Source organism: Colletes latitarsis, chromosome 4 (assembly GCF_051014445.1).
Source record: "Colletes latitarsis isolate SP2378_abdomen chromosome 4, iyColLati1, whole genome shotgun sequence".
Classification (NCBI taxonomy): domain Eukaryota; kingdom Metazoa; phylum Arthropoda; class Insecta; order Hymenoptera; family Colletidae; genus Colletes; species Colletes latitarsis.
Window position 1 is genome coordinate 37,789,128 of NC_135137.1, and position 25,800 is coordinate 37,814,927.

General features: G+C 45.4%; 1 protein-coding gene across 35 annotated transcripts in view; it reads left to right on the plus strand.

Annotated features, from left to right (window-relative positions):
- LOC143341438 (uncharacterized) overlaps nt 1-25,800 on the plus strand; it is a 228,404-nt gene that overhangs the window by 167,164 nt on the left and 35,440 nt on the right. For 6 of the 35 annotated variants that reach the window (XM_076764420.1, XM_076764427.1, XM_076764421.1 and 3 more), the window contains one exon: nt 7,756-7,791. The exons of 26 other annotated variants lie outside the window; for them this stretch is intronic. In XM_076764420.1, the coding sequence (XP_076620535.1) occupies nt 7,756-7,791 (36 nt within the window). Of the gene's footprint in view, nt 1-6,056; nt 6,091-7,755; nt 7,792-25,800 lie in introns of those variants that run through there. 3 more of the 35 variants (XM_076764428.1, XM_076764431.1, XM_076764441.1) reach the window with 1 other exon arrangement.

Below are 25,800 nucleotides of genomic sequence, written 5' to 3' on the forward strand. Positions count from 1 at the left end.
CGAACGGTGATAGAGAAACGAATCGAAACGTCCCTTGTACTCTATCAAACGTCTACGACCGATAAAATTTGAAGAAACATAGTCGACGCGTTAAGTTCTTCGGTGTTTCGCAAAGTTTTTTCGCCGTGTATCGTCCGCGTTTTCGTTCGAAACTTTCGCGCGCCACGCTCGACGAAACAAATCATTTTCGGTATGACGTTTCATTCGATCAGGCCAGATAGAAGCGGAATTGGGCCGCGAGATTCGGCCTCCGACGTTCGACTGGCGCGCCGCGAAATGTTGCCCACGCCATCGCTACTTGTTTGGCCCAATTTTACGGAAATGCTCGGCAAGCTCCACGGCTGCTACAAAGTAACAAACGAAACGCCAAGTTTCCGCCTCTTCTTCCGCTCGAGCTGACGCAACATTATCCACGACGACCAAAAATTTCTAATACACTCGGCATGTACGAGTAGAACTAGACGTTCGACGCGCGTCCTTTTTCCTTACTGGCGGAAACCAGTTTATATTTAAATGAGGATCGCGGATAAAACTACGCTCGATGGTAACGTGTTCCAATGATAGGCTGAAGATGCAGTGAAAGACGTCGTAGAATCTCTTAATAGTTCTGGTACAAGCTGATAAAATTTTATTCGAGCAACGTGTGGATAGGAACTTCGATATTTTTATTTAAATAAGAATTGTGGCTATCGTAGATAAGGGGTCTATTTACAGGAGAAAATACGGATTTATCTCGCATCGTGAACGTTCTCGAGGGTATTCTTTGAAGTTCCCAATAGCAGCTCGTCGGATCGGATAGGTTACAATCTTCGTTGCAGGGAAGCCTTTGGATTTCTCGTACGTTTGTCGCCGCGTATGAAAATGGCCGAATTTTCGTCGGCCAGGGAAACTCGGAGGCAAATCGATGTTCGAAGTATCCGTACGAAAGAGGAACTCCCGGGACGACAAACAATTTTTTATCAACGCCTGGCATTCGCGCAGCATATCGGTTTTGGCTCGTAATCTGGACGAGGATTATGCGGAAGTGAGCGATACGCGCGTGGCGAGGGAGGATCAATAGCAATGTGGACCATGAGGCGCTAAAGGCGCGATGAAATCGGTCTGTGATTGCTCGGGTGTGAAACGGGATCATAGAAGTCGCATTCACCGTAATATTTACACTCTACGGGCGCACGATTGCGAGCTCTGTTATCGGAATGCATTGTTTCGTTTTCGTCGTACGCTTCTCCTGCTGCGAAACGTCGTTTGGAAACGAGGTGCTACTCTACTTTGAACGTGGACAAACTAAGATAGAAACTAATCGTCGGATATTTCTAATACGATTGGAAGATTTAAACGATACAGCGGACGTGAAAGCCCGAGATCAAAGCGGAGTTGAGGGATGAAATAACGTTTCGAAGTTTGAACAACCCGCACGGTAATCCCTGAAAGCACCGTACGATTCATATTCCTTTCCAGAAACCAACAGATATATTCCGGGATAAGAAATCCTTCTCCAGAGCACCGTTTAACCCTGGCGCATATATTAAATTAAAATGTCAGCGTCTTGTTATCCCGCGAGACACGTACGGGAAGACCTTCCAATGTTTTTCCAGCAAATCCTACGATCCGTGTTCCGACTTTGATACATAATCTCGGTGGGATTATACGGGAAACAACGGGGATAAGACGGTCGCCGGAGGAATCAGCTTCCGCACGAAACCGCGACAAAGCAGGTTCCGACGACCGATGATGCTTGTCGTTGATCAGCGTAATTGTTTCGAAAGCGTAGTTGCCAGCCAACGCCGGGGAGAATGCAGGCCAAGGAGGGTGTGTGCTTCGGTTGCACGTCGTTGCACCCCTGGAATATCGTGCACCGGCGCCAAAGTCTCGGTTTACACTTTAATCGTTTTTGATACATGGCCCACGCTAATGCTCGCTAAGCATTTAATTTGACTACGTTCACAGTCCTCGATGAAACGATAAGACACCCCTATATTATCCAACAACCCCCATTTACGTCGGGGCTCGTGTATCTGCTGACACAATCGCGTCTAAACTGGCGAACAGATTTAAACGAAAGTTTAATATTTTCATCTCGAGGGCCGATTACGCATTCTGTTTGATTTTCCACGAATTGCTTTCCTCTGTACCGCGATTATCGAGACGCCTCGAACGACCTACGGCACGGAATTAGAATTTCGCTGGAACTTCGCACAAAGGATCGTGTTTTACTCGGAACGAATTTCCCCGGGTCGCGAGCAATTTTTCCTCTTGCGTACGGTCCAGACGGTATTAATTCCCGTTCGAGAAACTTTGTCGATGCGACGCGAGATTCCTTCAAAGACGAGCCCTCGCAAGCACCCACCATTTTCCGTGCCACGAGAACCGTCGACCGCCAAAAAACGTTCGAACAACGCGGAGGGGCGGGGGAAAAGAAGGCGAGCTCGTCGAAATATTCGATAAATATTCAGCGGATGCATTATGCGCATTTGCATTCCAAAGACAAAGCGATCGGTACTCCGACGGTCCTTGTTTCCTCGGCCGTACAAACAAGATACTCGCGACTTGGACGGGCTTTCAGTGGCCGTTGCCAGGCAGAGGGTAGCATTAGCGTTTTAACACACTTCCGCGTCGACGGATTATGATGAATCCGCGATCGATACCACGCCGGAAGCGGGTTCGTTAAACGACGCGAATCGTAGGAAGCGGACGCTATACCGCATTGCGAGGCCGCATTACCTAGCCAGCCAACACCGGGAACGCCCATAATTCACGCGAGCTTCCATAAACTCTACGTTTCACATTTCGCTCACCTTCAAACCGATCGACTCTCTCAAACATCTGATCCGATTAGGGACGGATAAACTTACCAAAACCGATCCAACGTGATTTGTACGGGATGCCCCAGATCCCAATGCCCGAACTATGTCGATACATTTCACAGCTCCGGATAACGAGAACATACATTTTGGAGAACACTGATTTTTTATATATTCTATTACAAAACGTTAGTCCTCCTTCTCGATGTTCGATCGCAGGTTGCAGACCACCGAGTAGATAGGAAATTAATATTCGTCGTGGGCGTTCGCGAAGGGGGAGGAGGGCCGTGATTGAAATTACTGTCTCGTGTCTTCGGGAACGAGGCGATTCCGTCTACGTACGGTCGACATCGTCTTTCGTCGTCCCTTCGCAAACAATTCCCGTCACCCGACGATCTTTGATTCTCGGTTTACCGTAGTCGAAGTTCGTGGGCCGACGGAATCCAGGATATCTGTGGAAACCGCGGGGAAGCAGAGATATCGAGTCCGCGCTTTCAGGGTCTCGCTGGAAATTCTATCGAAGTTTCGTCGTCCTCCGGCAGCGGAGGGATTATGATCGATCGGCTGCACGCGACACGCGGATGCTTCTTGGAGAAATTTTTCCCGGCGGGATTCGCGGAAGTGTGTTTGCACTGGATGCCCTTCGGAGCGTGTTTACGTAAGGTGGATTCCTGCCGGCGGGTTCCTTTCGACGCAACCTGCGCGAACGAAAAAAACAAAACGGGAATCCTGGGGAAATCCTGGCCCTGTCTGAGCGTTTTCGCGCAACCGTTGCGCGTCCTTTGTGTTCTTTGCTACGAAATCACGAGCGCGAAGCCTCTGGGCGAACGGGCGAGCCACGTCGGGGTCGATATATCCATCGCCCGCGTTTCCTGGCGCTCGGTTTTGCGTTGCATCCTGGCCGCGTAATCCTGTATTAATTACTCTAATCGCGTGCAGGGGCAAGACGATACGGAAAATTCGAGTCACGGCGATCTCGGAATTTAACGACGTTGAGAGCTGGGAAATGAAGACGGAGCGAGTCTCGGATAATGTGTTTCGACAAAGTAAATTTGCTTCGTAATTACCCCGCTACGGATGATGAATGAGTTCGTAGCGACTAGCGTCGGTGTAATTCTTCCTTCAAGAAAATTTTTAAGTATTTTTAATCGGAGAGGAGGATGCTTTGCAGCGGGTATTAGGAGCAAGACTTAAGAACAGGGGCTAGATGCTGAAATTTTTCGGCGAAAAAAAAAAAAAATTTCAAATCGCTCTGGAAAAATTATTTTCGGTTACGGGGGTAAATCACGATCATTTTTGGTGAATACACATACCCCCGAAATCCTACGCATTTTCAAGAAAAAAATTCCTTACCGAAAATGTAATGTCTGACCATATATCTGGCTGTTCCCCTTAAATTTCATGCGTGCGTTTAAAACGTCATAACTTCTGAACGGATTGAAGGATTCCAATGTTTCAAAAGGCAAACGACGCGTATTTTGATGTAGAATATGTTGAGATTCTAAGAATTTTCGAAAAGTTGTTCCTTAACCACGTAAAGTGAAGAAAACTCCATAAAAATGTTCCGATTCCTCGTTTGTATCGCTTCGTATCGTATGTATGCAATTTGTAGAATAATAAGGTTCTATATTTTTGTGGTAAGATGTCTGGCGTCGAACGCGTTAACCCGCGAAGCTCGTGCCAAGGATTTATCATCGGGCAAGCGTGTTCGTATCGGGGGGTGAGAATCCGTGTTAACGACCGGTGAAACGTGACGACTGAAAATAAAGCCTTCGAGGGTTCTCGGCGATGTCATTTTCATCGTGGGCGATTCCGAGGAACGCTAGGATTGGAACAGATGTCGGAACGGTCTCTCGAGGAGTAGCAGCGGAGCTCGGGGGTCATTCCGAAGGCGGCTTAACCGATAGAAAGCAATAAGTCGGTAGTCTGCGGCGAGGATAGGAATCGCTGACTTCGGTCTGGCTTCTTCGAGGCGGACGAGGCCTCCCTACGGTGAAGAGGGAAGCCTTTTCCTTTCTTCCGGTGCCGCGGCACTCCAGTCGCGAAAGTGCCAAAGCTGCCTCGCGGCTTGCCAACTCGAAACACTCGAGACCCTCTTCGCGGCTCTGCTTTCGTATACACCGGTGCTTTCCAAACTTTTCGAAAAACAACCCCACCAGCGAAACGAAACACCAACTTCCACGCCTCGCCATCCCTACGCGGAAAATTCTCAAAATATTTTATTCAGATTTTACGTGGAATAATTCTTAAAAGTTTCTTTCCTCGGTATCCCCCCCCGTTGATGCGCGTGATTCGTTCCTTTCCTCTTTTCTCCGTATCTTGGACCCAGTAGGATTTTAGGAAAGCCACGCCTGTCAGGCCGTCGAGACGAAAACACGTCCAAGTTCCGCTAGGAACGCGCGGTCGTGACTTATCTGTCTCGCAATAAATTTCCCCGACAGTTAAAAATGATTGCTCGTGCGTAATTCTTGTATGGAGCCACGCGGAAATGGAACTCCGTGCCAGATTCGTTTATCGGAAAGTAGATTGACTGTCTCCTAGTCGAGACGCGGGACGATTTTCTTGGGGCTCCGAACGCGGTGACGTTAATGCGATTATGGAAGGAAAGTCTCCTTTTAAAATAGTTTACCGTGTCGCATGAAATTAAATAATTTTCATCCTTGCGTTTGTTATATTCAGTCGCGGTCGTCTGTTGGCTTTCGCGCATCTAGCGCCACACTTTCGTTATTTTACTACCAAATAGCCGGTTGCGCAGGGGTCACAAACTTTGGGGAATTTTTAATCGCAACGTCGGCCCGCCTCGTATACTTCCCCGAAACTTTGTGCATCCATCTGGCCAATCAAATTTGATTAACAAAATACGAAAGTAGAACGCTCCGCGTTTGCACTTTCCCGAAGAGGAGTTGGTCTTCCGGAATTCTTGGAGCAACCGTTCGAATATACGCGCGGATCAGATTATCGTAAACGCTCTTTTCATATTTGGATTTGGCGTAATACAACTCGAACCAAATCCTGAGACGTAATACTTTTTACTGCGTTCCTTCCACACATCATGAATATTTCCTGTAGACGAAAGAAAAGATACTTTTATAGGATATTCCAAAATGGCGGGCAATATCCTCCCCCTAGCGTTGCTGAGGTTAATTCATCCTAATAGCGGTCGTTTAACGTATCTCGTTTCTTTTTTTGTTACAGGTGAGTAGCATCCCCATCGGGAAGGGTTAGCAAGTTTCAGGTATCTGATCCTAAGGGAGCGGAAAGCTGAGAGATATGAAAGGAAACGAACGAGGTAGGGAAGAGGGTGGTAGAAAGTACGTGCAATATAGGGAATTCTGTGCGGCCAACTAATCACGAGCAACGTCCCTAACGTTCTCCGGGTTGGACTGTTTCCGCGTTTTTCGCTTCCCCGTCGCTTGCCATTGTGCCAAATTAAAAGGCTTCGCCACTCGTGCCGAGCGTCCAATCTTGGAAGTTCTTGAGACTCTTTCGAAAACGTTGGCGGAGAGTTTGGGCATGGGCTATCTTCGCTTTACCCGCGTTTTAACAAAATGGCGTCTATTGTTCGCGGCCTCGAATTGTCTACGCTCTTCGTAGACGAATGGCATCGTTCTCGGTAATTGGAACAAGCCGCGAGTACCAATTAAACTTATATCGTGCGATGTCTTTATTGTCGACCGTGAATGCGGTCGCGTGGCTGCGTTCCATGGTTAAACGAGTCCCCCCTCGTTCGTCGATCCGGTAACGACGGCCGTACTAGAAACGACTTTGCCTTGGAATAATTGATATCTTTAATTTTATAAAATTATTTTACCGATTTACGTACTACCAGAGGGATCCAATCTTCTGTTATCCTTCGTTCGTGGTTTAAAATGAAAAATACGCGAGAGACCGTTCGCGTTTCGTAAGAATTCTTCCTGTTACGTGTCATCTCTTGCGTAACTTCCATCTCGGTCCACCTACTGCGATAAATACACCCGTGTTTAATCATCGGATCGCAAACATTAGCGAGCTTCTTGTCCCGTTTCGGAATAACAGAATCTCCCGTCGCGTTCTTGATGGTAATTAACTGTAGCAAATGCTAATTAACGATTCGCGCTATAAACGGAGTTACGGATGCATCTTTAACGACGCCTCGAAATATGTCGCGCCAAGTTCTTGCAGTTGATCCCGAACGCTCGAGTTATATCTTCGGAGAATTTCATCTCGACGAACAGTTCGCTTCGTTTAAGCTCTCGTGGAACTTTCATCGGTCCTACATGGTATTAAATTGAGGTACGAGTCGAAGGAGGGACTCTGCGAATCGATCGTTGCAAAGTTATACGACTTGTTCTATCGACGGACGAAAGGAATTCCGAACTTATCTGGGTGAAAAATTATTTTACAATCCAGTTGCAAGCTTCCGGATTTCATTTCTGGGTTACTGTATTCGTGAAATTTTTTATTTATTGTCATCGTTAATTTCAGAAGCTCGCTTTGGTCAAGGGTTAGCTTGGTGTTTCGAGCCAGGATTAGATATTTATCTTTAGAAATAGGAGGCCAAACGCTGCTTTCGGATCTGAATATAAGGTCACTTTTAAGAGCTATCAGCCCAATTTCTAAAGATGGACCATCTTCTTGAAAGTGTTGCTCCATGCAGCTGTTACTGTTAAAGCCCGTGAAAGGGAACAAAATAAGCAATACACTCCAGTTTTCTGTCTGCCACATTTGATCGTAATATTCTCATTGACTCAATGGCCGAGTACGATAGAAGATAAATTTTTTTCTAAAAACGATTCTTTTGACGTTTCGATTTAGAACCCGTTGAAATTTTATCACGCAGCAGAGATAATCCAATGACTTCGGCTCGTTTCGTAATTAATTTCCCGTATTCTCCCGAACCTTATCCGGAGATTGTATCTATTTCTCACTTCCAAAGGAAGCTTCCGTCCTCAATTATGGTAATTACTAATTGCAGATGGATGCGCGGATTTCACGGGAACAGGAACAGATGGTACGTAGCGAATCGTGAAGCTTCTTCTCCGCTTAGTTGCCAATCGATCGTCGATGGAGGATGCATTTCGTTAATAGTTTCCTTCCCTTGGTTAGTGGCATTTATGTATCGGGGATGACCCAGAAATCTTCCCGGCCAGTGGTGGTTTTCCGATTTCGAAGGAATCGCGCCGAGCCTTTAGACCCGAAATGCCGATTTTTTTTATTCCGTACACGTTTGACGGGGTTTGTTGAAAATTACAGTACGGGAAAAGCTTTTACGACAATGACTATTTCATTGTTCGTCAATGCGTATTGTTAACCTTTTCGTGACTACGCCGAGTGGCTCTTTAGCGAGCTACGTTCTTTATTACTTTCTCCATTACATTTTCCATTGTTTAATTTTCTACAGCTTCGTCGTATCGGAGCACAAATCTCCCAATTTAGTCGCGAATGATTTAAAACACTCGAAGAAGAATCGAGTAACGTTTAAGACGCTCAAAGCTGTTGCATCGACGTGCAAATTGAATTTCTCAGGAACCATCCAGGGAACGTGGCTTCGAAAATTTCTACGTGCACACCTTTTTATTCTGCTTCTTCTTTTCCAGCGTTTGTATCTATGTATCTACTCTTACATTGGACAATCGCGAAATGTCAGATGTTGATTTTGACGGAACTTTACAGAAATGTCCGTTGTTCCATATCCGTACTTGCTGCTAATTTTCACTTTCAAAGAAAACTTCAACACGGTCGTACAATTTTAAATTACAAAAGATATTAAAAAACGTCTCGAATAGTAGTATCGGAGGGGGCCTAAATTATTAGAAGAGAACGTTCGCCAAAAAATTTTAATTAAAAACGGCGGAGCCACGTATTTTATTCGTGCCTTTTAAATTACTTAGAGTATCGAACAATGTTTCGAATAAGAGGATTAAAATGTTGAAAACCTTTGGGAAAAGGATTCATAATACCTTTAGCAGAAAGCTCGAGGTCTCGGATGGATCATAGGTTTCCTCGGAACAAAGCAAAGAAAAATTCAGTGTCCATGCTGCGAGTGCGCTTGCGGGTCTATCGTCTCGAGGTCTAGGACGTTCTTTCTCCATAAATTCACGGCGTTTGGATGTACGGTGGTCAAGGGCAGAAGCAGAAAAAGGATTGCACGAGGTCCAATTCCTTGGGAGAATCTCGGTCGTCTTTCCGAGTCCTCGCAGTTTCAACAATGCTACTGTGTCGCTCGAGTACAGTTAATAAATTCGGGATGCATGCCAAAGACTGCGCTACTGCAATTCGAGATTATTGAATATTCACGGCTCGCCGGCTGTACACAAACTGAGAATTAGCCTGTCTGTTCTGCCCGTGCCCCTCTTCGAAGTTAGTCGTATAGATCTTGTATCGTTCGAAATATCACGCTTGCTTTTGAAAGTCGAGTGGTCTCCACGGTGAAGTATGCTGCTTTGGAAAACGCATTGAACCGTGCAACTTTTATCTCGATCATCTTTCAGTGTCCTCGAAGGCAAACGAGAATGTTCTGTGTATTCGATTCGGTTCGAGCCACGTTAAAATGCTCGTTACATGATTGGTGTAATTTTATAGAAGCTGCGAGTAAACGCGTAGGTCGCTAGGGGCCTAATGTTCGCAGAGGCGGTCGAGGGCGCGTGAGAAACGCGGCCCTTTTCGTTCCACGTGGCTCCTAATATTTCCCGACAGTCCTCCGGAGACTGGGGCCCTCCAGAAAGATTGCTCGCACTTGTTACTTCCAAGACGTTGATCAACCGCGGAACAGTCTACTCGGGAACGAGCTGAGAGGTTCGCCCTTAACGGGAGAGCAGCTCCTCCCTGGTGTTTTAATTAAATCCGACTCGCGAAGCGCGGGTTGCGTGTGCCGTGTTTCCCGATATTCACGACGTGCCCAACGTTCCTTGTCGTTCGCGATACTCGCGTTTCTCCCCCGTGAGAGAAGCACGACGTTGATGAGAGTGCTCGTCGGTCTGACGTGGCGAAACGCAGTCAAAAGCGACGTCGCAGACTTCAAAGACGCAAAGACACTCGTCGACAGCTGTCGGGTGACCGACAGACTGCGGAACAAGTAGAATCAAGACACTCAGCGCCTATTGGTTCTACCAGTGACCTCGCTAAAGCGACCAAGGAACCTCCACGTCCCGGTATATTAGGCACATTGGAAATAAATACCGAATTTCGAGGCTAATTTTAACCCTTGAAAGGTCGATGGAATATTCGATGTTTAGGTTTTACAGTTTCATAATTAATGCAAGCATCTGGTCCCGGTGGATCTAGTGGCTCGAACGCACGGTTTTGTTCATGAATTATTCGTCAGAATTTTCCTATACCGAATTATCGAATAAAATAGCAATTACCTTTGGTTAACCAATGGATCACAGATGATATTGTAAGATTGAATATTAGAACGAAAAGCTGAATGTCGTCGGACAGCTGCTTATAGATAATCGATACCTAATAGGTTTTATTAACGCCTGCGTTCCGATGGGAGCATTTAGATCTTCATTAAGTTTTTGCACAGGTGGGATCGGTTTCCATCAGGTTTTTTTCAGAATGCCATTATCATTGGAGTCAGGTCGATCTCGAGAGTTTCCATTAACCTGGAAAACTAACATCGAGTGGTTCGTTCAGCGACTGAATCCTGAATCCTGGCCAAATGCACTGTTAATTTTTCTCGTAGCTTCATAAAGGAAATTCGTTCGGATATCATGTTTCTCTTACGTTTCGAGGTTGAAAACAAATGGGATACCGCAGTGTGGTGTATACGAAGGGTGGTCCTATATACATCTTGGAAATTGTAAACGATACTAAGCGGTGTTTCGAACAAAAGTTAAATTGCAGGGTGCAAATAATCTAACGATTCAGAAGACGTTTATTGCCGGACCAACCTGGTACGTGGAAAATTTCGAGAAACCGGAGGCTAAAGGAAAGATCTATGGGCTCTCGTTTGACACGAAAGTACGCTCGAATAAATCTTTTCATCGGAGTTCCGTAAGTTTTTCATGGGTGTTCATGGCGTGAAGAACGAGCCAACTTCGAGAGGCTTTGTTTTCGCAAGTATTTTAAATAATTGTACAAACAGGGATTAAATTTGGATCGTTCTGTCAGTCGATGAGGATGCAAGGCATAAAAGGAATTTATGAGAACGGTTGCTAAATAATGGTTCCTCTCAAAGGTTGCCTTTAATTAGAGAGACTATTTCGCTCTGTTATACTCCGTGGTATTAAAGACGTATTTGCAAAAGGAAACGTTGAAATTGGAACATTTGTCGAGAATACAGCCATTTCAATGTATCAATGCGCAGATAAGAGATAGCACAGTTTGAACTTTAAACGCAATTTTCTCGAAACAAAGTTTCTCCGAGTCGGTCGAAGCGATATCTCCAAAAGTAATTAAGATACCGACTCGAAGTTTTACCAGCTTATGAAACACATATTACCCCGGGTATGAAACCGGAATGGACATTCGGTTTATATATTCAATGTGAAATTCTCTTTCTTTTTATATCAGAAATTTTAATGAGTTCTGTTGTTTTAAGTATGGAAACTGACGTCGTTAATCGTATTAATAGCTGGGAACTCGGTTCGTAAGCGTCACGCAGGCAACTTCGCCCCACGATTTCCGGGGTTTGTCGTGGCACGTTTCGTTTGCTTCGCGTTCGATTGGACGGACAGGTGAACACACGGGATTGCGTGATGGTCTCGGGCAACGTTAATAAATTCCTGGCGATATTAACCGGCGATTAAAATGCATGAAACGTCTGGCGTGGCCGACGGGGAACAGGTCGCTGACGATTAAAGTACCTTTCCCCAGATTTAGCTGATCCCCTTAATGGTCGAACGAGGGCTCGGTTTATGCGGAATTGCCGCGGTCGCGTAAACGGAAGCCGAGAAAAATGCTCGCGAGCCGTAAACTTGATGAATAGACCCGTTCGGCCGGCGCAACGAAATAATTGTGACGGCAAATTAAGGCAAAACGTGTTACGCGCAAATTCCCACGAATCCACCCCAAGCGATGGCTATCTATCACTCGAGCCAGCGTTATTCCGCGTTCCCTATAACAATTACCGAGCGTTGTTTATTTTTTTTTCTCTCTCCTTCTTCTTCGAGCTATCAATCATTCATGCAACGCGTAGGGCCCGCTAACGAACGCGTCGCACTGTTAATAATAAAAGATCGCGTGACCGACCCTGGCACACAGAGACAAATCGCTCCGCCGCCTACGGTCGCGCGAATAATTTCGAACGGAGCGTTCGTAAAACTAGCCGATTCCCGGGCTAGCAATTTATAACTGTGTTCTATCCACTTATCGTTCCTACTTCGTTCCTCTCGTTAATAACGGGTCGTTAGATCTGCCCGCTCCATTCTTCTAACGAGTGTTCCTTGCGCATTTTCGACGCGTCTAATTTGCCGCGAGCTTGCACGCCCACCTGAAAATAAATAGTCGTCGAACGAAATAAGAACCAGATCCTCTGGTACGTTGCTATAGTTTCACGAAAGGTGCCTCACGAGTCATTCCTTCTATTTAAAAAATTATTTCTTGACGTTGGGAAAAATGGGGAACATTGCGTCGAAACGTAAAGAATGCAACTCTGGCGGAAAGACGCGAATGATTATTCTTGGAAGACGTTCATCGTTCGATCTCGTTTGGTCGTCGGTTCCCAGGCTTTTAATCTCACGGGCGACCGTGGTCGGTGTCCACCGAGTGGACGGTTGTTAACTCGGACAAACGAGGCCACAATCTACGAAGAGACTTTGCGTCTGCTCGCCTTAATTTCGTCCTCCTTTTCTTCCGGCGACACGGCGCGTTGGTTTTGCCAAAGAACCTCTCCTCGAGGTCCACAAAAGATTCTCTGAAAAAGGTGGCCTTATCAACTGCTCCGGTCGCAATTACTCCGCGGAGGACGCGAGGCGATACGACAACGTCTGTCGAGCCTCTATTTCCTGCCTATTTCCCTCGAAACAGCCCGCGAACAATGCAGTTTTCCGCGCCGCTGTTCCACGGAGAGACACACCGGTGTTGTGCAATTATTCCAGCCAGGCTAGGAGCACGGGGCCTCTGTTCGAATCTTTCCTCGGCGAAATTAATAACTGGATATTGTTCGTCCGAGTGGAAAACTGGCTGGAAACGGGGCCACTTTGTGTTTCTAACCGCCAGAAGAACGACCAACAATCAATTCTTTCGTTGATCCCGAAATTTATTCCTTTATAGTCTCTTTTCTTACCTCTAACATGCCCCATGATAGCTCTAGAATGCCCCACGATAGCTCTGGAGTGGCCGACAATAAATTGGGTCATTTTTTTACACGAGTTACACACGCAACTGGGTCTGGAGTCTAGAAAACGTTGTATTTGGAATACAAGACAAGTATCGCGTAGTTTCTTTTGCTCTGGAATTCACAACTAACGACGTATCAAGAGTTTGTGCAGACGCTCGATATTGTTAGTGTACGTTCGAGGGAAGAAAACGCGGCAAACCAGGCGAGACTCTTCGTTCCTGTTCTCGGCGAAGACGCGGAAAAAATTCTACATAATTAATGTCCCCGTTAACGAGAACGTGGGAACGTTTTCCCCAGTCTTCCTGGCTGTTCGCGATTTTGTTTGCCGTTTCCCGACTTCCCGGTCGCTCGAACGGAACGAGTTTCCATCGGGGCCGATTCGAACCGAATTTTCAGCGAACCCGAATTATTGGCCCAGCTTCTGCGAGTTAGTTATCGCTCCGGAAACTTCTCATACGTTTCCTCGCTGAATCGTCTCCACGGTTTCGGAGTCCTGTTCATCGATTGCCTGTTGGCGGCAATCTGGGCCGAACGCTTTTTTTCATCGTCGCGAGAAAAATATTATTATCCGCTCGATGAAGATATTTTCCATCGCACAATGGTCTTCGAGAACGGTATTTCCAATCTTCAAGGAGATACCACCCCTTATACCAGTGCCATCCATTCTTTTTCGTGTCCATATAACAAAAGATATTGAAGTATGAGTCGAATAAATGCGGTATTATTTCTGGGGCTCTGTACATCTGCCAGTAAAAAATATATGATAGCCTTTTAGAGTCGTAAATTAGTTCTTAAGGTGGTTCAATGAACGTTTATGGGAACTTGGGGTACAAAGTTCATAACCTGTATAGATTTCTTAGCCCCGAAGTATTTCGACTTACTGAATCGAGCACTTAAATGTAAGCGCTCAGTGAAATTACACCGTGAGCCATTGCTACAGCAGGACAATGCTCGGTCGCGTACAATACGCCTCTCTATGGATGCTATTAACAAATTAAACTGGGAATTACCGCACCATCCACCGTGCTTGTCGGATCTCGACTCGGAGTGACTTTCATTTTTTTCCCCCGTAAAAAATTCTTCTAATTCGTTCGGTGAGGTCGAGCAAGTTGTAAAGAACGGAAGTAACATTTTCTCAATTAAAATCGTAAACACCGGACCAATATAATAATAATCGTAAAATCATATTCCGATTGGTTTCGACGGTTCAAAGATCATTATCTCCTTTCACGAAGTGCATTTTCCAATACCTCGTCGCTGTCACTTTCACGGCGGCTTTCAACAAGTTTTTCTGTCGGATACGAAGCATGACTTATCGATAAGTCGTCTGTGGCTAATATTGAGGCAGATTCGTACTCTCGGATCGCATGCCCATCGAGGGCAGCACGTATATAGGCGACCATGGAGTTCGATCGGTGGTACGTTTACGATATTTTGGGTATTCGAGCCCAGAGATGTAATAACAGCCGGTCTAGAATCGTTTGAAGCTTTTGTCGACTGGAACTTCGTGCCTTCTGGTATTACTCCCAGAGGCAGCCGTGGCCTACGTGGAACTTGTAATGAAATTCTATTACGTAGTAACTCAGACTGCAACTCTGATATCCTCTCCTTCCGCTTGATACGCGTGAACACGGACGCACGCAACGTTTACTCAGCAGTCCCGAGCAGAAGCGTGCAGAATTCTTACAAATTTAAAGCGACGAGCAACAGAATTATCTTTGCTTTGCGTTATTTTATCCGTCGATCGATGCGTTCGAATTACACGCGTTGAACCCCGTTTCGTGCTCGTTATAAAATTTCGCAGACAATTTTCACAACGGACTCCGGAGACTCTTGAATTCCGTCTGTCAGAATGTGTTCCCGTCTGTTCAACGTAGCTGGCCGTCCCTCGTTGTCCATTAGCACTGGTCTGGACTGTCCGTTTCTTGCTGGACTTTTCTACTGGGCGTCGGATATCCGTGGCGTCTGCATCTTTTTCACTGGTCTGACACGTTAAGGCTGCTTCTACTGTACTCGTGTTTATTCACCTTCTTGTTACCCTATTTTTACATAAATTAACCGAGGAGATCGTTGCTAAATCACTGCTCCTCCCACTCTCAGAGACGTTGTTCAAGAATTACTTTACGAATAAAAAATGAGATTAAAAAGAAGCAACTTTAATGGTTGCAGGGTTAAAAATTCTTTGGTGGTTCATCGAAGCTTGTTCCTTAACCCAAGAATCCTTCGCTCTATCTTTTAGGGTGGCAATTCCACCCTGTCGTGGCGACACGCGCGTTTTTCCATCGGCGACGATCGACCTCGTCTAGAAGCGATCCTCCTCGATCGCGTCGACGGAAGCAATCGATCCTGGCGCAACGATCGTCGATCCGAGAGCGGTATTATTAGTATCGGCGCTTCCTCCCTCGTAAGCGATTGGGTTGGATGGTTCTGCGAGGGCAAAGGGAGCATTGTGCTGGTGGGATATTGCGATCCAATCGTACGTAAAATTAGCCATACTTCTCGTCCGATACTCTTCCGATTCGATGGTATTTCTCGCTGTGGCTAACCTCCCCTTTCCGTATCGAGGACGCCCAGAGGGATATTCGATGGCCGTGCTGTGAATCCCGTAAAAGTTCGCGGCGCAGCAGGGTCTTTCTCAGATTTTTATCGGGACAAGCGACGCCGGTACTCCCGGTGATTGGCTGCGTAATTTACATGTAGATTGTGTGTACGACCACCAGGGGCATCCTCGCTTGACGAATTTCCGTGGATACAACCTGCATATTTACAACCCGGTATTTCTTTTTCGACCCTTCCTTTCTCTATTTTTTTCTTCGTTACAGAGAACGCGCAGATTTTTCCGCAATAACGCAACCTTCTCCCCGCGTTAGGCATTCGAGATGTCCCAGAAATTCGTTCGTGTGCTCGTTGGGGTAAAACGGAACCAATAGACAGGGGGTGGAGGGACCTTGATCCGTAACGGAAGCGGAAATTCAACGAGTCGGAATAATTTAAGGACACCGGATTCGTTCAGCCACTTTTCCGCCGAGTTATTTTCAGTAATTCCAAAGAATGCAAATTTGTACTTCGTTAACATCGTAACGAGCCATTTATTGTCCCAGTGAAACGTTTTCGACCACCTGTTCGCGATCGTCTTCGATGTTATTAAAATTGAAGCACGACGGTAAATAATAGAGATATGGAAATCACATTCTTCGTGCATATAATAATCGTTTTGCACGAAGATCGAGAAAACATTACGATTCTGATACGAACGTTTAAATTATACTCGTGTTCGGAGCACCGATGAATCGTTTCTCTGAACTTTGACCCACGTTTCAGTAAATTTGTCGTTCGAATATCGCCGGTAATTATCCTCGTCGATCGATCGCGTCGTGTCGGACAGACGAGGCAGAATTTTTCAATGTTTTCGAAGACGTTCCCCATCGAAACGTATGAGCGATCGCCCGTTTCTCGCTCGCAGCAACACGACGCCAGACTGCGAGCCGCTGATATCATTAATCAGTCGTCGCGGACAGCAGGTGGAATAGCAGATGGACTTTGCCGGCGCCCAGACCATCGGACGCCTTCTTGCCCGATGCTAATGACCCGACAAATTTTCCAATTGCTCCCTATCCTCCAGGAGATCTCGTTCCCCCGCGAAGCTTGACAAACGACCTTGATTGGCCAGGGATCGAAGCTTCCAAACGACAAGGAACGATTCCGGTTTGATTTTTCACAGAACATGTCGCGACTCTTCCATAGCTCCGAATTTATAGGTCAAAGGAGGGCTTATCCGCGAACGATTCATTTCATTGTCCTGTAATTACTAAACGCCTTTTTCCCCCTGTCGCGACCAGTCGTTTTTATCGGCCACGTTGCACCATTCATCCCCAACGATAGAGGGAGGTGTCTCTTTTTTCGAATCCCCGCGATATCCGAGCCCCGAGGCTTTGTCTTCTTTTCAGAGAAAATCTCGCTTGTCTTTACTGTTGGGTCTATTAGAAGCTTTAGACACAAGTTATCGAGAGAATGAACCGTTATCGGGGTTGCAAAGACAGATGCTCGAGTAGTAGCGGGACAAAAGCCATAAATAATAGAATAGAATTGGCCTCGCGCGCTTAATTAACTCTACTTCTATCGAAAGTGGAAAGAAAGGCTTAAAAAAAGTTCGATCGTTTCTTTCTCGATTGATTTTACGACGTTATAAAAATAACGAAACGTTGACTCTTCTACTGGGTTTTTACTGTGGTGGTGAATTCTTCAATTTTTCGACCTATGAGCGATGGAGATATTTAGTCATCCCCATTTAAACGGTCGTGTTTGTTCACGCAACGAGAGTAAATATTACCGAATGGTGCTGAACACACAGAGCCTCGGTACGGTTTTAGTATTGACATTTAATTTTTTCCTGCTCGTGTACATATAATTGGCTCCTATGAAAACAGGTTTTATTGTTTTTACGTAGTTCGCCTCTGAAATCGCGTCCAATTCCCGACTTGTCGGTCTCATTTAACTACATAAATATTTAGTGTGCCCTTATTTTTCTAATTGCCGAATACATGGAGTCATCTAATTATTTTTTTTTTTTATTGCTACGCCTTGGAAATCCCGCGCAGCTCTTCCCCGCTTTCACGGAACTTTTCTCCGCGCACAGATGACGGAATCGTGGAAGTAGCTTTTGTAGACGTTCACGCACAGCACCGAGACCTGATTTCTGTCAAGCGTTCGAGGTCAAACGCACGTCTGCGGAGCAAGTACAAGGGCCAAGGCACAATTGGCCGTGCAATTATGCAGCACAAAAGGACTTCGTAGCAGGAGCACGCGATGACGAACAATGCGTTTTCGAACGTCTGACGCGAATTCGCGAGGAGCCTCCCGAACCGCGCACGTCCGCGTCACGCGAAATTGATTTACCGCGACGCGGGGGAATATTCTAACTAAATTGGGTTAAATAAGTTGAATAAACAATAACTAGGAACGTCGAGAAAAGAATTCGTACGAGAACTTTTAATTGACTCTGCCGTGACACGTGCTCGGAAACAGAAATAGGTAGAAAGAATAATTGGTCAGTTTTTATAAATAGCGCGAGTCTTTGTATACAGGGTGTTCGGCCATCCCTGGGAAAAATTTTAATGGGAAATTCTAGAGGTCAAAATAAGAAGAAAATCAAGAATACTAATTTGTTGATGGAGGCTTCGTTAAAAAGTTATTAACGTTCAAAGTTCCGCTCGTTCTGAATTTTTTTCTCGAAAATGCGCAAGATTTCCTGGGTATGTCTATTGACCAAAAATGATTGTAATTGACTCCCGCAACCGGAAATATTTTTTTCAGAACGATTTGAAATTTTTTAATTTTGTCGAAAGATTTCACACCTTCTCGAATTTTTTTCTTGAAAGTGGGTAGGATTTCGAGGGTATGTCTATTGACCAAAAATGCTTGTAATTGACCCCCACAACCGAAAATAATTTTTCCAGAATGATTTGAGATTTTTCAATTTAATGTTTTAATAACTTTTTAATGAAGCCTCAATCAACAAATTGCTATTCTTGATTTTCGTTTTATTTTGGCCTCTAGAATCTTCTATTAAAATTTTTCCCTGGGGTGGCCGAACACTCTGTATATTTAATTTCTTTTTTTAATTCAGTCTACCTGCGCGACCCTTTTTTACTGGCACGAACGCCTCAAAGATTCTCGATAAATATGTTTTTAACCCTTTTTCTGCACCGTCCATCGAGGCTAGTTCCTCTCTCGCGCTTTGCTCTAACATTTTAAAACGTTTAATGATAAAATGGTAAAACTGATGATAATAAAATTATTACGAAAGCTGCACTTGCGGGTGAAAAGACGGATTCCCCTCGCATCGCGAACATTTCTCGGAGACAATCGTTGTAGCTCCGCTTAGCGCAGACGTCGATTTGTCGGAAGATTTGCAAAATGTGGGTCACGGCATCGAAACAACGCGAACGATTTCCATATGTAAACCCGTCGATTGAACTTTATACCGGCTCGTATGAATAGTCACGCCGCTTGTTTTTCCTCTTTCTTCTCTTTTGCTCCTTTTTTAATCAACTGACCTAATTCCCAGCCGACAGTTCGACCCGTTTTGTCTCCGCGATGCGGCCGTAAGAAAAAAAGAGCCTCTTATGGTAGCGTCTTGCCAATTGAAATCCGCGACAAAAGGGGACAGAATGAGACCGATGGGGCGAAGAAGCGGGACGCGGGGCGTCTCCTTTGTGGGACAGGACCCCGAGTAATGGACGGTCTCGTCGAGAATCGCCTCTTTTTTTTCCCTCCGCCCTGGAGAACTCCCTTTGAGAACGAAACGAGGAGCTGACCTCCTGAAAAGCCGCCGTACGAAAATCGAAAGTAATAATCGAACTCTCGTCCAGGCCTCCGGGAAGTTCAGGGGTCGCGAAAAGGGGGAAGAATTTCAACAAATTTCCAGCTGAACGTTTTTTAATATTCCGTGCTTGTTCCTTGAAATATTATAATATTTAGCGATTTTTAAATACGATCGATAGAAGTAACACGGATGCACGGTGAAAAAATATTAAGATAAGCGCTATTATAATGTTACGTCCCGCGGGAATTGTCAAATATACGGACGCGATTTCCGCGTGCCAGCGCTTGGGGGTGTTAAACTACGTTAGATAAGGTACTTATCCGCTAATGTGTATTCCGACCCATATATTCCTCATTACCGAAAATAAAAAATTATAAAGTACGCTATTTTTCTCCGAGAGCACCAGACCTTCTTTTAATAGAAACTGGTAAATAACGTTCCCGCGAATCCGTGAGGAGTTTTGATTTTGCTTTGGCTGCCTCGGAGCGTTCCCCGCCACTCGACGACGCTGTCCGTGTTAGCTTTTTGACGCGGCGAAGCGGGCGACGGGGACAGACGCGTTCCCATCCACCGAAAGCTCTGCTTCTTTGTTGGTTTTTTCGCACTCTCGAGTGCTTTCAACCCGTTTAAAGTAAATCCGTGAATATTGCCGTACGCGCGATGCTTTCGGGGGCAGAGAGAGAGAGAGAAAGAAAGGAGGCTCGCCAATTCACGGGCGGAATTTCGAACGTATATCCACCGTACGCTCGCGTCGTCTTTCTTTCTCCGGCTCGACTGAATGGCTGTTTGTGTTCGCGATTTGTCGAGAGCGCGAAATAGGAGGATCTGATACGTTCCTGGATCCAAATTCGTCGGCCGGGAGTAAGCCTGCCATTGTTTCGAAATACGCAACCGTACGCGCCCGAGCAGTTTCCACGCGCGTTGTTATTTCTCTTTCGCGCAATCACCGTTTCATTTCGTTACGTATAACTCGCCCTCGCGACCGAATGGAAATCGGGGCCATTTTTATCCGTCGCTGCCCTATCGGTTTTTCGAAAACCTATTCGCCTTCACTTTTGTCCTCGACGATTAAATCGTGACTTTTCTCTTTCATAAACTTTCGATTGTCGCCGAAGTAATTGCTTCGAGGATCGTTGAAATTTAAAAAAAAAAAAATTCTTACGATTTATTTCCAAGCAAACGTGGTTGAATTTTGCGTTTAAAATCGGGCCGGGCCGGGTAACAGGATAGCAGCGTGGGCGCGCGAGCCGAGGATCGAACCGGTCGCGAGAACTCGAATCTCGAATGACGACCGCGGAAATCTCGATGCAAATAAGCCCGGGGATCAAATGTCCACGAGTCTGGTTGCCAAATGAAATTACTTCGCCGCTCCTCGAAGGACAATGCGTGTAGTCGCGTGACACAGGTGGTCAGAAGATTAAACTGAATCAGAGCGCGAAACTGACGTGCATTCAATTAAGCTGTAATTGCGTATCGCGCTCGCGCGTCTGATAGTTCGCGCGTTCGCTAAATAATTTCAGCCAGATTCTCGGTGCCGTCGGTTTAATTGAATAAATTAGTAACAACCTGAAAACGTTTTACGCCGGCTCGACTCGGCGTGTGCGCGGAACGACGACGAACCGAGACAGCTTTCGCCGGGAACCGCCGCGAAAGCGTCGCCGACGTTTACGCAGTTAAATATTTACCGTCGCCAACTTTTTACGAGCTTCGCCGTACAACTCAATAGCTTGTGGCGAAATAACGAAGCACGAGCAGATCCGAAAGGTACGGACGCTTTCAACGGGCATTAACGTGCTCGCAATCTCGAAGACAACTTCTCGTGGAAGTGGTTGTCTCGCTTTAGAATAACGCGGTTGATAATTTGTTAATTGTTTTCGCGAGCAGTTCCGCCCAAGTTTGGCCCTGAACTTTTTTACCCCCCAACGTCCTATATTAACGAAGCACTTAAAACTTTAATGGTTTGTCCCGCGTACCGTTGCTTCGACGTAATTTAAAATTCACGTTTCGCGATGCGGCGGAACAAGAGAAATTACTTGGACCAACGTCAACGACAAGTCCCTGCTCAAAAAGTTGCAGCTGGGAGTGGACATTTTATCGTACTTGAGTTACGCGGCTGGTTCGTCCTATCGTTTATCACTTGGATCCCTGCACCTGACGCAACGCGCTCCTTGCATAGATAAACGTCACGATGCAGTCTTGCTGCCTTTTTATGGTCTCCTTTGTTCCTGTCTAGAGGACAACGAACGGAACACTCTGGGCAATTAATCCTCACGTGTACACAAGGTGTTTTCCTACAGGTGGGCGATCTTTCAGAGTCTAAGTGGCAAAATAAGATGAAAATTAAGGGTGGTCTTTAAAACTTCCTGATACTCTATTTAAAACTATCGACTGTATATAGTTATGTGTACAGGAAAAGATTATCGACCCCCAAATTACTCGTGTCTGGGTAAACAGGCAAGTTTTAATCAAGGAAATCGAAGTTAATCCCCGATGCAAAATTGGACACGGTTTTATTGTCGTCGTGAAAGCTTCGATTGGAGGATCGAAGAGGATCCAGCTCTGTTTACGGAGTACTCGAATCGCCAATTACGACGATTCTAAAATTAAAATCGTCTATAATTGTATCGTTGGTTTTATTACGTTTGAGACTCGTGCTGAACAACTCGAATATACAGGGTATCCTGCCAGAAACAGAATACCTAAATATCTTGGTGTAATTTCAACACTGTTATATAAATATTAAAAGAATGCAATGTTAGAGAAACACACATATTTTCTCCGTATCGTAAGAAATCCACGAATCAATTTTCTGTCCCGTTCCTGTCGATACACCCCGTATAATGGGTTTACGTGACCGTAATAGGAAGGGTCTTAATCAGTCGGACTTGTCATTTGAACAAGACGAGCGCGGAGGGTCTTCAGTTGCCAAGCAAGCTTCTTCTTCGTTGATTAAAATTTCCTTTGCGCGCGCTGCTTCCGTGGAACCCGATAAGCAACTTCTTCGTCGTTGTTCTCTTTTCTTTTCTTTTTTTCCGATGGACAGCCGAAGAGCCGCTGGATTAATGCAACAGGACAGAAAGACTGTTGCTGCGTGGTCCTTATTTTTTTACGACAATTACGTTAGCTGGAGCTGCGGTTACTCTCTCGCCACTTTTCGCGACGCTCGGTGGTCGGAGTCATCCGATTCCTTGCCCTTCGAAAAATTTCACGATCGCTGAGGATCGATAGATACCAAGGAGAGGATCCTCGGATTAATTACCCGACGAACAAGCTCATCGATCAACTGCGATGCGCTCGCTGTCTCGCGGCAACAGTGCGTGTGCATTGATACACAGGGCGCGTTGTGGTTATTCTTTCCGTTGTTAACCTTTGGCGGGTTTTTGCAACGAAAACGTGCGTGCAATAACATAAATCTTTCGCCGGAGTCGGGCAATATTTTATTCGAATAACGAAACACACGTATGAGCAATTTATTTGTGATATTTACTCGATCGAGCAGTTCGATTTGTTTGTCGCGAAATGCCATAAATTAGGGAACATTGTCGGTACGGGATAACGTTAGCGTGCAGTAGGTTTAATAAATTCTTATCTGCTGTATTGATATTGCAACCAGAGGAATTAAATTTCAAATTATTCGCGTTTCCATGTTGAAAAAAATTCTATAAAGGACATCCGTTTTTCGCTTGCAAGCGTGTCTGTGTGCGGGGGCTCCACGTTGTCGGTAATTAACCAGGATGCCAGGAGCTTAAGAGGTTGCAGGGCACCTGTAATTTCTTCTCCAGTGTCGGTGTTGAAAAGTAATTAACTACTCCAGCGTTCGATAAACCGACCAATACACGCTTCCATCGTCCAAGTTTGCTTCGCGTCTCGAAGCGGTTGCACGAGCAACGTCGTTACGTGGACACCTTGACGTCACGTACATGCGCGTGCAACTCTGGTTCACGTACGAGCACCATCGTCTAATCTCCCAGAATCGAACGAATTTCATTCAAGAAGGAATTAGATTTTTAAATCATTCGTAACGAGTCCGTCGACTGATTTTGTAAACCGATGTCCAGGCGTTCGAAACCGTGGGTAGAAGTTCAATTACGAATAAATTTAAAATTTGTATCTCTTGTGGTCATTCTACGTGAAAAAATGAATCGAAAACGTGGAATAAAATTTTTAGCTAGAAGCTCTGTTTTCGAGAAAATTGATTTCGAAAATTTGGCATCCGTGTGATTCTGTACTACTTGGCTGACATGTCTGATCATTATTCGGTGTTTCTACTTGCGTTGGCATTTTTGCTCGTTTGATATTATGTTACCTGTTTTTCGTGGATTTTATCGTCGTCTGATAGCAAGTAGAAGTAACGAGCAATGGTCAGACACGATAGAGAAGGACCGTCCAAGTATTATTTATTGGTTCCGTAATCGTAGAAAAGTGGTGACGAATTCATTTCTGTAATGAAATTAATATTTTTTTTTCTGGTCGGATGATTACCATCGAACGTTTATTTTGCAATCAGGGAGGGCCATTATCCGTTGTCTGGCGTTTCAATGAATGCCGCGAATCTTGGCGCGATGAAAATAACACGCGGAACGCGAAACGTCGGGCTGACGATGAATTGCAAATGCTCGCGTGTCGAGAAAATTGCCGCGTAACGCTTTGTACCAGTGTTTTCGGAGTGAAAAAAAATGCATTTCTGACTTGGCCGTAGAGCGGATCGATTAATTTTTGCTGACTATCGCTCGTTAGGGGTACCTCGACCCTAGAGCGGTTGTCGGTGCTTTTTCGTTCCGTGAAATATGGGACACGTTTAATTGAAATCAATCCCGCTCACGGTAAAATCGAACGTTTTAACACAAAGAGGTGAAATCTTGTTACCGTGACCAATCGAATTACCGTTTGGGGTACTTTACGCGCAATTGGCGCAGTAATGACCTGTTTCCCTGATAAATGAATGCGCGGATATTCGAATGGAAAGGAAATGGAGCAATGAAAAATTGCTTCCGTTCCACGGTGTAATATTTTCACCCGGAAATAATACCGCGCCGTTGGTAATGTACAATTTCCATGCAGGTAGAAATCCTTATTATGGTTGCTGCTGCTGCGTGAAATGTTGCCGAGCGAACCGTGGAAGATTGAATATCAAGTTTCGGGTTTAACCTCTTTAGTATCGATGCATCATTTTTGGAAATGTCTCGTTGTCGAATTAGTTGCGATTTATATCGTCTAGCAAACTTCCAAGTCGACTGTAAACTTAGCGAGGGATCCAATGTTCTTGATTACGGTCCGCAGTATCGCTCTCGAAGGGTTCGCCGTTAGTCCTGGGGATACTTGTACTTTCGAATCGAGGGTGTTTCCCAATCGTCGCGGTATTGTTCGAGACCAGGAGTCGGGGGATCTGCGAAACACGTGAGCACAGATGATATAATTGCATTTGAAACAATTACTAGCGACAACAGAGGGCAAATCCCTTTCGCCGCGCGCACGTTTATCCGCACACGGTCGATCCACGAACTCGTCTCCGAATTAATCATCGATCACGTGTCCCTTCGGGGCGTCGTGTGTGTACTTTGGCGTTCCGGATAGCTGCAACGGAGCGTTCGCAGGGACCGCAAGTTTGGCTAACGCCCTGCTAAACGCGTTACCCGGTGTTTGCCAACTAGTTAAAACGGTTGATATTTGCTCCTCCGGTCCTTGAAACGTATTTCGAGCGTGTACCGCGAACACGCCGAGGTAATCACGAGTCTCCGTAACGACGTGTAAATGAACTCGCCCCTCGTTCCGGAAATGAAACGAAGAATTAACTGGTTGTCGTGATGCGTCCCGATCAGCGCTTTCCATCTATATTATAGGACTACGTCCTGGATCATTCTGCGTTGTTCCTCCATTAAGACGCTGAGATCGATCTTTACTCGACGTTCCACGAGAGTTAATTGTGACGTATGTTACAGCATAATAATTGTAATTAAAATTTCTCTACGTATAACAGTCTAAGTTGCAGTTCTCTCGTGACATTTCTGTTTTATGAATAATAGAACACCGTCTCCATGACCTAGATTTCGTTAATTCAAAACATTGGCAAGCAACTACTTTTGTATCTGAAAAATTAATTTGGTTCCATTTTCTTAAAAGAATTAGCAGAATAACTGGAATCGTTTTCACTTGAAAAAAAATACTCTGTATACTCTGCTATGCTACAAATACAAAGCTGTCTACGGTGTCAGTTTTAAAAAATAACAACAACGTTTTGAAAATTGCACGTCCAGACGAAATACTCTTCAGCAGGAAAATGAAATTTAGACGTCCATCACCGCGCGATCCTTTCTCGTTGTTCCGTTCCGCTAGAATTATATCCTGAAGTATCGACAAGCAATTAAGGATCAAGCTGTACACGCAGCGCGAATCGTTTCTCCCGGGACAAA